This window comes from Cuculus canorus, chromosome 25 (genome assembly GCF_017976375.1).
Source record: "Cuculus canorus isolate bCucCan1 chromosome 25, bCucCan1.pri, whole genome shotgun sequence".
NCBI lineage: Eukaryota > Metazoa > Chordata > Aves > Cuculiformes > Cuculidae > Cuculus > Cuculus canorus.
Genome location: NC_071425.1, coordinates 666402 through 678547, shown reverse-complemented (window position 1 = coordinate 678547; position 12146 = coordinate 666402). Strand labels below are relative to the sequence as shown.

Sequence of the window (12146 nt, the reverse complement as noted above, 5' to 3'; positions counted from 1 at the left end):
GACATCTCCAGCTGAATCCCGGCTGTGTCCCCATCCCGGCTCAGCGGAAGCCATCACAGACACCTCATGAGATGAACAACATCTCCCCATCGCTATTTTCTGCGTTCCTGGCGTTTGGCTGGTAGCAACTCCAATATAACCACAAAGTACGAGGCGACTGATTCCTATCTCCTTTATTACCACACTCCGCTGCCTGAAAAACCTTGGAGAGGAAATTATGTAGAAAAATCTAACAAGCGCCGAGCAGGGCAACGGCGACACCAGGGTCCGGGCAGTCTGGTCAGAAATAACACAGCTCTGAGCCCTGCTGCTGCTCGCACTCAGTTCCACATCTGCACAACAGGAATATTTACTCATCCGACAGTAATACGCTCAATTTAATCACAGGGGCTGCTCAGGCAGATACACGAGGAACCACTGCTGGAAACCCTTCAACAGTAAATCCTCTTTTATAGCAGTTCGTGCCTAATAAACTGCCCAGTTTTATCAAAGCTGACTGCTAAAGTCCTACCGGTGAAGGTATCGAATGATTCTCAGAGGGTGCAGGGGGGAGGTTGGGAGCTGTAAGCACAGAGATGAAAGCACACCGGTATTTCATAAGGAAAGGACGCAAACAACACCGCAATTCCCTGCCCTGCATTGAGTTCCTCCGGGAAGAAGACAGCCCGGATTACTGTCTGAAAAGCAAAACTGGAAACTGTTTTGTAACGTGCCATCTCGGTCTCGTTGTGCAAGCCCTCGGACGTGCCAGCGCACGGCGGCGGAGCTGTTTTGCAGCTCAGGATGCACAGACACAAACACCCCCTCCAACAGGCACCACACGAGGGACGGAGGAGGACAAAGCGCGGTGCCGCTGCCAGCTGCCCCTCGATGATTGTTCTCAGACCACAGACAAAGCAGAGCTGAGGCAATCTGGAGAGGAGATTGCAAAATTAATGTTGTAAACACAAACAGCGCTTGGCTGTAAGGCGCCGGCTTTAGCTCGGGTCAAATAAGGAAACCAGACACAAGAAACCACCACTGATCCTCCCGGTTCGTGTCGGGGCGCTGTCAGCAGTTTCGCTGCCCCAGGTCCACGCCGCCGCTTTCTCCTGACCCCACTTCATTGACTCCTTTTACTTCTTGCCGCTATCGGCTCTCACCAGAAATCCAAATGCATTAATGCCAATGGGGAGTTGGGAGAAAATGAGAAACCTGAAAACTTCAGCTCCTCAGTGCCCGTCCTCCCCCCCCTTTCTGATGCATTTCTGGGAAACACACTAAGTTACAGCTTTCAAAAGGAGCAACAGCTCCTTTCTGTCACCTTCCAAAGCCGCTCAAGAGATTTTACTGATTGGTTATTGCTACTTTAAAGAAACAAATGCAACCAAACAACCCCCCCAACCACACACCCAAGTCATCAAACTCTTTCCACAGCCCATTTTGGAATTACAGGTTGAAGAAAGAAAGGCGCAACATCACTTTATAGCCATGCATTTCCATGTACCTCCTGCTTTTGGAGCACTTTGGATTTGCTCTATGGCCTAGAGGTACAGCATTTACCAGTTCTGAACTGAAGAGGTTATAATGATGCTGACCTCAAGTCAAACGGCAATTCCCAATCGTTAAATCACACGATACAGTCGGCTGCTCTTACCCAGGAGAACACACAGTGCCATCCTTGCTGCATTTAACACAAAACCACCGTCCTTCAAAGACAGGGAGTTTGGTTCTGACCAGCACAGACCCCTGCACTCTGCGCTTTGCTGACCAGGAGGCAGAATCCACATCCAGATCCAAACTCCACCCGAGTTTCTGCTCCGCAGTACATACTGTGCCCCCGACAACAACTGAATGTCCATTAAGAAAAAACCATCAGACTGTGAGGACAATCAGAACAAGTTTTATAGTCACTCCTGAAAAACAGAGAACCTCAATCTTCACAAGCAGGTAAGAACAAAGTCATGTTTTCCATGAAGAAGCGCTCAGATCTTAATAGCGCGATGCCTACCAGGCTGGAGAACTGACAATTCATTTTGCCAGGAAAACAGGCATGTATTTATTTACAACTCCATTATCTCTCAGTAACCACATCTCCCAGGTTTAGAGACCAAAACCAACACTAAAACCAGAAACTCAATCCAGCGGCTATTTACAAACTGCTCCTTACTAGCGGGTTTGAGCTGTACACAACGTTTGCTTCTGTCACAGTCAGTCAATAGAAAATAGGAAACCATAAAATTATCATATAGACATTTTATAACTCTGAGCTCAAGTCCCAAGAGTGAGGAATTTGGCATTATTGGTGTTGGTGAGCGCCTGGCTGCTTGCTGTGTGTGGTTTTACCGTGTTCTCAGAGGCACAGCACCCATGTACGTTACCAATAAGGATCAAACAAAAGGGTCAACACAGCCCTGCACAGAGAAACAGCTCTTAAACCCTTAAAACCCAGCACCTGACCCTGCTGATGATCGCACCACCGGTCACTGTAATGCAAAGAAACCGATCCCTTCAGCTCAGCAGTGAACTTAAGTCTGTCTCTTGGCTAAACCACGCTAAGCCTGGCAAAGGGAAGCGCTGGCTTTCAAACTGCCTGCCCTGAGCTCTACAAGAAACCAAAAATAGCTGTTACGCACCCAAGACACACAACAGAGCAAAGATAAACCATCCAGGTGGGCTGCACTGCTGAGACATAAGCGAATTTCCCACCAATAAAGGCCTAAATTCAGCTCTTTTGGAACTCCACAATTTAAGATTGGGTTGGGAACACAGGTGGGCAACAGCAAGACAAGTTAGGCCATCTAGGAAGTCCCTAATCGGTGTAAACAGGAGAGTCAATCCTGGCAGGCGTAACAATACAACACAAACCATCACCACACCTTTACCCTGAAAGGTGAGTCAGTCCAAGATAAACACCAAACAAACGAGCTGACACAGCTCGTGCCTGCAGTGAGGACAAGGCACTGGCGGTAGGAGCGGTGTAAACTCCTCTAGAAGAGACGCTGCCCTTCAAACTGCTTGTTGTGGAATGCCGGCCTCTTGACTGGGTGTAAGGTCTGTTCCATTTCCCCTCTTAAAATGCAATGTTAAAAATTTAGCTGAACTACACCCCAGCCTGTAGGATATTTTGGAAGAAGAGAATTCAGTCCTGTTCCCAGAGACATTCAGCCCAAATCCAGAGTTGGTTTAATTTGCCTTCACTCTTCTTGAAGGCAGCATTTTAGCAGCACAAACCAAGCCTGTAACCGACAGAGCACAGTAAAGCTGACAAAAACCATCATGCTGAGTGCGTCAGGAAAAGCAGGAAGCAGTGAACGCACTGGAACCCATTCCTCAGAGTGGCGCAAGCTCCGGAGAAGGTGTGAACAGCAGAATTGACAAGCCACAGCAAATCTCAACCCTGAATTTCCTGCCTCTTCTAACGCCCATTCTCCTTTTCTTGCTGAAATCCATACTTTGAGACCACGCTGTAACACCTCCAGCCCCGTACGCCAGCTTCCGATGGGTTTGTCCCAGATACGGAGGAGGATCTGTTGACACCGTGTCACACTGTGACAGGCTGTTAAGCCGGTTAGATAGCTTAATCTTCCACAGAAAGGAAGTTTGAAAGTCTCAAAATACCAGCTCTGTCATTGCTAGGAATTAAAATAATAGAAAAAACTGTCCCAGATTTTAGGATTCGGAATAGCAGCCTAATACTGTAAATTTATTGAGAAGAAAATCACTTTGCAAAATTGGAATACAATTGATTTACCAAGAATTTCATAGCATTTAAAAATCATTTAATAACAGGCCTGACCATAAAAGAGTGGCACAACAGATATGTAGGTTGCAAATGTGATGTGGAATGCATAGAACCTCGAGGCGGACCAGCCATAGTCAGTACAACAGTCAGAACTGTGAGCGTAATTCACCTGCAGAACTGGCTTTCTCTTCTGGAAGGTAAGAGGGTGTATAAATATAGAGAAAACATTTAAAAAACATTGCTTTATTTTTCAGAAATGCCAAAAGGAGGTTCAGCTCAGTCAAAACTGAGTAGGTTTGTTGGGCCAAAATTACCCTTTCTGCTTCCTAAAGTTTCCTATGGTTGTTATGGAAAACAACATTAATGGTGAGGTGGTAGAAAATGGTGAAAAAACATCAACCGAGGAGGCAATTCTCCACAGACAGAAGAGACGGTGGTTCAAAACACCATTAACAGCATTAACTGGGAAGGAGGAAGAATTCCCACCACTTCTGCTGTCTTGGAGAAAAAATGATTCCATTCCCGCCAACCCTCAGTTCATTGCCAAGCGGAACGGTCAGCCCAACACCTGCCCGTGAGGATCTCTGGATGTGGTCTGGTGAGACTGAATTTAAAAAGCAGCATGGAAAAGTAGGAATTTTAAAGAAAAGAGGACTTACAGTGCGCTGCCTCGGGCCTCTGTCTTCACTGACGGTGGCAACGGTTTCCTAGATTGCATAATGCTGCTGTGTTTAGTTTTAGTTGAAGAGAAATAGAAACCTGAAAAGATAACAGCCCCTCACTGGTTAAACAGACACGTGTGGCATTCCAGCCCTCCAGCCCTGCGCTCACTTGTCGTTCCCCTCGCTGCCTCCCAGGACGATGACACGCACGTGCCTACGATTCAGTGTCCCCTACCCTGCAACTGTAAAACTTTGATTTGCCCAGAGTATGACTACGACCCCCAGGCACCATCCCATAACTTCACACACATTACATCTATGGGACGGAGCCTTCCACGGCGCACACAGCGCTATCAGCATTGTCTCGCTCAAACCTCTCTCCTCATCCTTACAATCGACCGGTCAGAAATACCACATTTATGATCCCATTTAATTCCCCTCTCCTAGCGACTCTAGGAATCCCCCAAAGCAACCTGAAGAGCAGCACTTGGTTGGCTCCCAGCCTCAAATCATGCCATGGATTCACTGAAAGGGGCTCCCCCATAGGGAGAGGAGGTGCTGCCTCCGGAGCCGGCCCTCCCGCTGCCCTGCTCACTTTCTAGTCCCAAACTGGCAGCTCCCTGCACATAAGGGGCTCCCCTTGCCGACCCATCGCGCTCCTCACTCCAATTCAAATAAGGAAAACCCACAGAGCAGGAACACACTATCCCAATGTCCTTGTCCAAAAAGCTTAAGGGAAACGTAAAGTTAAAAAACAGAAAAACACAAAATCCCTACTAAAATAAATAAGTTCCAAAATCAACATCCCTCCTGAGGCAGCCGTTCCAGAGACCTCTCGGGTTCCTCTCTTCTCTGAAGCACCTTTAAATAGTGTGGTTGTAAGAATAACTTTAACTCTAGAAGCTTACGCATCTTTTAAGAATCACATTTGGATGATTATAAAAATTTTTCTATTATACAACATAGGTCCAGCTACACTGAAAAAATTACACCGCGTATTGAAATACATTTCAGTTTAGAAACAGACTAAATAGGTCTATACAAAAACCTCTAAAATAATTTCTGTAGTAAAATAAAGAGTGTGTTAGGAGAGCTACACAAACGAGACATCTTCTGTCTGTCTTTATAATGCTCAGATACACCGTGGTATGTGGCCGGCTCCCTCCGAGCCGGCTCCAAAAGCCAAACAGAATCCATTATGATACACAGTGGTACAATTAATGCTCTGTATTAATCTCACAGCCTTTCCGATTAGTACAAAGGAAACCAGGCCTGTCTCCTCTTTGAGGAGAAGGCTGGGATATAAAAGCAAGCATATCTCATCAGCTGATATGAAATTATAAAACTCCACAAGTCTCAGTATCGGAAATTTATAAAAGTCATCAGTAAAACACAAGCGAATTGGGTCTGAGTCCCGCCGATTCCCAGGTTTGAAGGAGCACTGCCAATCCTGAACGTGATTTCCTTGTTTGTTAACCAATTCTAGGGAAAAATCAGGACCATCTGCTGGGGCTGAGACAAGGATCCTCACCAATGACTCCTTTGTGCTTCCAGGAGGGCATGTTTCCATGTGCAGAACATGGCAAAGCAGCTGGCAGGAAGCAAAGACGTTAGTGGTGCTGTGCCGAACTGTTCTTTTCTGCCAGGTGCCGCAGGAAGTTGTCCTCGCTCTGGCCTCTGTGATTTAAAGGCTCACTCTTAAACAGAGCCGGAGGAGGGGGTAAATGCGGAACTGGAGGGACCAGGAGGTGATGCGGATGGTGAGGATGAGGATGTAGGTGAAGGTGTGAGTACGGGTGGGGAATGGGGCGCGGAGGAAGTGCGCTGACGGGGTTCAGGTTGATGGGTGGAGTCGGGGCAGTGGGTGCGTTCACTACAGCAGGGACCGTGGTGGCAGGAGAAGTGGTGGACAGTGGGATCTGGACAGCAGTTGACACGTTGACAGGGCTGGTAACGCGGAAGCACTTCTCCTTGTGTGCCTTGAGCATGTTGGAGAAGCGAAATCGCTGGCCACACACGTCACACGGGTAGGGCTTCTCCCCTGTGTGAGTTCTGCGATGCCTCTTCATGTTTGGGCGGCTGGTGAAGCTCTTCCCGCAGATTTCACAGATAAAGGGCTTCTCTCCTGCCGAACACAGATAGGGCAATCAGTCAGGCACAGGACACCTGCAAGTGCTCGCTTCAGCGTACTGGCACAAACAAACAGCACGCTAAGAGAGCTACTGACTGCTGCCTTCAGCCAACAGTCAGCTGTTCCACAAAGTCCTCAGTCTGTGTGAAATCCTCTCTCACCTTTGGATTTTGATCTGTGACAATTTTTCATAGGGCTTGGCAAGGGGTTCCTTCAGACCGAAATAAGGAAGTAAGCTTAACTTCCCATTTTCCCCACAGTGACCCACAGGACTACAGACAGATTTAACCATAAGTTAATGCACTAATCTTTCCTGTCTGATTCTTTAGGTCGCATAACAGTTTTGATCCCAAATTCCAAGGAAGGGAATACAGCTGAAAGTACAGGAGACTTTTTGCCCTGGAGGTACCTGCGCTTTTCTCTGATCAGTTCTTACCAGTGTGTGTTTTCATGTGCTCATCAAAGTACTGTTTCATGTTGAAGTCCTTGCCGCACCACTGGCACATGAACTGCTTGTGCCCGATGTGGATGCTCATGTGCGAGCGCAGCTGGTACTTGTACTGAAACCTCTCGTCACAGTTCTGCAAAAGAAACAGCAGCCGTGATTTCCCGGCACCGACATCGTGAAGCACAGCAGCCACAGGACAGCACGTGCTACCTGAAGGAGCATGAACCACCTGAGCCAGCGCCCACGCAGACCCTTGCAGATGCAGCATTTAAATGACGTGGTGAGAGTAGAATTTGGTCTGTACTGAAAGTTCTGCTGCTGCGAGAGCCTTGGCAAGGAGCGTGGAACAGCCACAACCTGCAGCTGACACAGCTGTTGGTGAAAGTCCAGCACAGATACGTTTATGCCAACAGAAAAACACTTCTGTTGGCATAAGGCATCATATGGAGGTTTTGCAGCTCAGCCAGCGATCTCTGCTGGGCTGTGGCGCGTCACCACTAGAGGACTCTGCTCCCACAGCAAAAGCAGCAGCAGCTCCCACGGCAGGGTTTTCAGCAAGACGGTCTGTTTCCCAGCTATTATTTATCAGTGAGGTAACTTCTTTCCCTACAAGTCTTATCCCCAAGACCACCAGATCTGCTCTGGAAATAGGACGGGATCTGCAGCCCCTCGTCTGCCCTCATGCAATACCTACAGGCACCTCCATCAGATGACACAGGCGCACGGCTGGGTAACTGTCCCACTCTCCTTCCCGAGGGCTGGCACAAAATTATAATCACAAGCATATCCATAAGATGACTTCCCTGATCCCAGCACACACACACTTGGTTTAAGGAATACCAATTCAGAGCATTCTCCTAAACCTCAAGGAAGTAACAGTGTGCAGCGAGGACAACAGTTTTTCCCACAAGTGAAAACCAGGTGGCAATTTGTTTATTTTCTCCGTTGCCACCTCTATTTCCAGTTACTGTGCAGGACAGGGAGGATCAACATCAATTGCTCTGAGCTTCCCTACAAACACCAAGGGAAAACAAGGATACAAATCCCGCTGTTGTGCATACTCATTGAGAAGAGCAGGACAGCCAGCAGGGAAAGGAAACCAAACACTCCGTTTGAGCTGCCACTAGACGCGCTCCTGCTGCGCTCTCCTCGTGGAGAAGAATCTTCTCTGAATTTTGATCAAACCGCACTTCATTTACCAGTCTCCTCAGCTCCCAACCGCAACCCCTACCAGAAGCATTTCTGATTTTACACCTCGTGCTACTGTATCTGAACACGTTACTGGGCGCTGTCTCACCTCACATCGGAAAGGCTTCTCTCCAGAGTGCTGCAGGGAATGGACTTTGAGAGACATGCTGCGTTTGAACGATTTTCCACAGGTTTCACAGGTAAACGGCATGTCCTTCGTGTGTGCTGCAACACAATCAGACAGCAGGGAGAGTCACTCAAATGCACACAGTTCCCGAACCAATTTTTAACTCCTACTCTGAGCAGGGAAACAATTATCATAGAATCATGGAATGGTTTGGATTGGAAGGGGCCTCAAAGCCCATCCAGGTGCACCTCCTGCCATGGGCAGGGACACCTCCCATCCAACCTGGCCTTGAACCCCTCCAGGGATGGAGCACCACCACTGCTCTGGGCGACCTGGGCCAGGGCCTCCCCACCCTCATCAGGAAGAATCTCTTCCTAATGTCCAGTCTGAATCTCCCTCCTTCCAATTTAAAGCCATTCCCTCTCATCCTATCACTGTAAAAAGTCCCTCCTCAGCTTTCCTGAAGCCCCTTTCAGTACTGGACACTGCTCTAAGGTCTCCTTGGAGTCTTCTCCCGGCTGAACAACCCCAACTCTCTCAGCCTGTCCTTGTACAGCCCTCAGATCATCTCGGTGGCCTCCTCTGGACCCATTCCAACAGATCCATGTCTTTATGTCAGGGATTTTTTGCTGAACAGCTTGTAAGTAACATACACAAACAGACACATACATATTTTGCATGCTGCCCAGTATTAGAGACCTGAACACTTGCTACGGAAAAAGCTCAAAGAACCGAATTTGCCGTTTCTCCTCAAACCAGCAATTCTGAGTCAGAACCACAAAGGCACATCAAGGGGCAGAACCGACAGAAGCGCTGATCAATAACTCACCAACCATGTGTTTCCGCACATGGGCCATGGTGTAGAACTTCTTTTCACAGATCTCACAGGAGAATTTCTTTTCTGCGTATCCATGGACAATCTTGATGTGTTCATGGAGGGACCAGAGCTTCTTGAATGATTTATTACAGGAAAAGCACTGAATGAACGGGATAAACAGAAGGGATTTTAAATTAGAAAGATTCAGGGATTCAGGTTTGTGGAGAAAGCCACGCGTCTTCCTCTCACACGAGAAAAAGAAGGCCAAAAGAAGTAAAAAATTCTGTTTACTGTCTCAAATTGTACTGCAGCTTACATCTACTGTTTCACACATGAAACACACTAAGAAAAGTCAGACCAAGCAGGATTAGAGAGGGTGTTAACCCACTGCATTTTGGTGCCACCTGAAGAGCACCACAGCCACTGCACTCCCTTATCCCCAAACCACAACGGCACAGAGCTGGATGCAGCCCTCGAGGAGCCAATGGAGCAGATGACTTCACAGGCACTAACGCTGCTGGTGTGGGAAGAAGCCAACAGAGCTGGAGGAGGCCAAGACCACCGAGTTGCCTTAAACCCATCTGCACGTCCAGCCCTGTCCTCCACAGGAGCATGGTGACCCCTCAGACTCCGGATCTAACGGCCCATGAACTGGTCAAAGCTCTCATCCTTCCGCCTCTACACCGGACACAGCTTCCATCCTGCAGCTCTTGACCATGTGGAGACTCTGGTGCACAGTTCATACGGCAAAGCACGTCATCACCTCCATGTTTTGTCTTCCGACTCTTCACTTGTGCATCTCCTTCTCAATTCTCGCTAATGACTTTATTATAAAATCTTTATACAATTTTGAGAATTCCAGAATAATCTGAGCTGTGAGTTTTGACCCAGTCATCTGCAGCTTTGAGGTGAAGAGGAAGGAATCGTGGCTTGTTACTTGTTAGTCGCTGAGTATTTGGGGTTTTTGGTACATCTCCCATCAGCACCAGCACGCTCTGTCCCTCAGAGCGAGAGGGGCTGCGTGCTACTCACTGCAGAACCAGCAAACACTGTGCCTTCCGTCAACCTGAGTCATCTCTTCTCTGCACAGACAAGTTCTATGTCTTCCCCAATGCTGGAACCTCCGCAGGCCTGGAACTCCCCACGCTGACTCCACAGAGAGCCTCTGCCTGCAGAAGCACCTACTCAGAGGTGCGTCAGGAACAAACTGCAGTCCTTGAGAGAAAAAAAACCCTGGAGAATAAAGCAATGCTAAGAAATGATCAAAAATCCTTTGAGTGAGGGTTAATAAAGCCCCTGAAGCAGTCACTCTACACTTAATTGACTATTTGGATTGCTAACACCGAGAGCTGCTACACAGTCTACGATGACGACAGAAATTATGTGAAAGTGCTCATTTTGAAGGCATGAAAACCAGAAATTACCTGGAAAACCAGATCTATTCCATCACTTGGATGAAAAATAGAGAGAGGAGACAGTCGTGTTTACTGGTTCAGTTACCACTTCCACAATGAAACCATGTTTTCCCTAGACAAAGCTCCGTATCCCTCCTGACATATTAAACCCTATGTTAATGTAAAACTTCCACATCCCCTCACTCCTTTTGCCAAGTGTAATAAAAACAAATGAGCAGGCAGCTGTGAAACACATTCCAAATGTCAGGACAGGCAAAAATAATCGCTGAATATATGCTTATACTGAGAACTTGAAGGGGACCAGCAGCGCTTCCAGCACCAGAAATATCTGGGAACGTTTCTGGACCCGATTCTTCTGGTACCGGATAGAAAACACAATTCCTTCTTTTCCTGTTACTTTTGGACACAGGATCACAAGCCCTCAGGAACGTGCGTGGGTTACAGGATGCTTCTCCAGCCTGTCCCACACACAAACTGTTCAGGAGTTCCTGTTGAAAACCAAAGATTTGATGTTGTGAATGAGCCACTGGGATGGCAGGGAATTCCTTACCTTTACACATAAATGTTCTCTGTACATTCAATTCCATTTAGCATTTAAGCAACCAAGCAAACAAATCCTAAATCTTTCTGCTCAAGCTCACTGGACAAATAACTCACTGCCTTACAAACTCTCAACGTTTCAGCTGCACAGAAAGGGAGCTTGAGCTGCTCCATGCTGGCAGTGGGACTAGTGCAGAAGTAGGTGGCATCCCTGTCCCCAGTTTAACAGGGCAAAAAAGGGATGCTCAGATTGCCAGATAAGCCAGCAGTGCCCCCAGCCACAGAGAGCAGTGATGCCTGTGAGCAAAGTACAAACCACAGATGAATCAGAAACCCTGAAACTCTTTCCACAACTTAAACTTTCCAATGGTGCTGTTACAACACAGGCTCCCATTGCTGTGTAAAATTAAAAGCTGCAGATCTTCTGGTGAGAAAGACCAGAGATCTCGGTATTATCAGTCAGGCTTACTGAGCTTTTTGCACTGGGGAAGGGCAGGCTCATGAGAGGATTCGCTCACTGAGTCCATACACCAACACTACTGCCAGTTACTTGCGTGTTATTACCACAGCAGGATTTTAACCAGTTCTGTTTTCATACAAGCTCAGTCCCTGACTCCCCTGGTTTCTCTCTCGTTTCTCTCTCACCTGCTTGCCTCTCCAGTGTCTCACACATTTCTGGTTCCAATACCAGCAACACGCTGTGATTCTATTCTCCTGAAGCCTTACCTGGATGCACTACGTGACTGAGTTTCAGGACACTGAAACGCTCTGAACTTTGCAGCTAGTGAGAGCACCTGGTGGAGGGTTTATCCTGTCAAAGGACTTCACTGCCAGGGCGCTTGTTTTCAGGCCAGTGACTCTGGAGGCTGACACTGGTTAAAGCAGCTTCGCATTCTGCCCAGCTCGGGGTTAGACACTAGAGTAACTGCTAAAGCAGATGCAGTTGTACACTCCGTCCCCTCCAATTCACTTCTTTTGGAAGACACCACAGTGCTGATATGTAGAGACAAGGTCTCAGTCATAACCTGGTCTGCGCAATAGATTTCCCCCTCTGAAGTGTCCTCTAGCTGTATCCGGGGCACGACAGAAGGATG

At 47.7% G+C, this 12146-nt stretch overlaps 1 protein-coding gene across 2 annotated transcripts in view; it reads right to left on the bottom strand.

Moving 5' to 3' along the window:
- Positions 1 to 3242: 3242 nt before the first annotated feature.
- The window catches only part of ZNF652 (zinc finger protein 652), a 31574-nt gene continuing 22670 nt past the window's right edge, over positions 3243 to 12146 (bottom strand). For both annotated transcript variants that reach the window (XM_054088171.1, XM_054088170.1), the window contains exons 3-6: positions 9110 to 9257; positions 8263 to 8378; positions 6954 to 7098; positions 3243 to 6511 (exon numbers count right to left, since the gene is read on the bottom strand). In XM_054088171.1, coding sequence (XP_053944146.1) covers positions 5997 to 6511; positions 6954 to 7098; positions 8263 to 8378; positions 9110 to 9257 — 924 coding nt within the window. In that variant the 3' untranslated portion in view covers positions 3243 to 5996. The remainder of the gene's footprint in view (positions 6512 to 6953; positions 7099 to 8262; positions 8379 to 9109; positions 9258 to 12146) is intronic.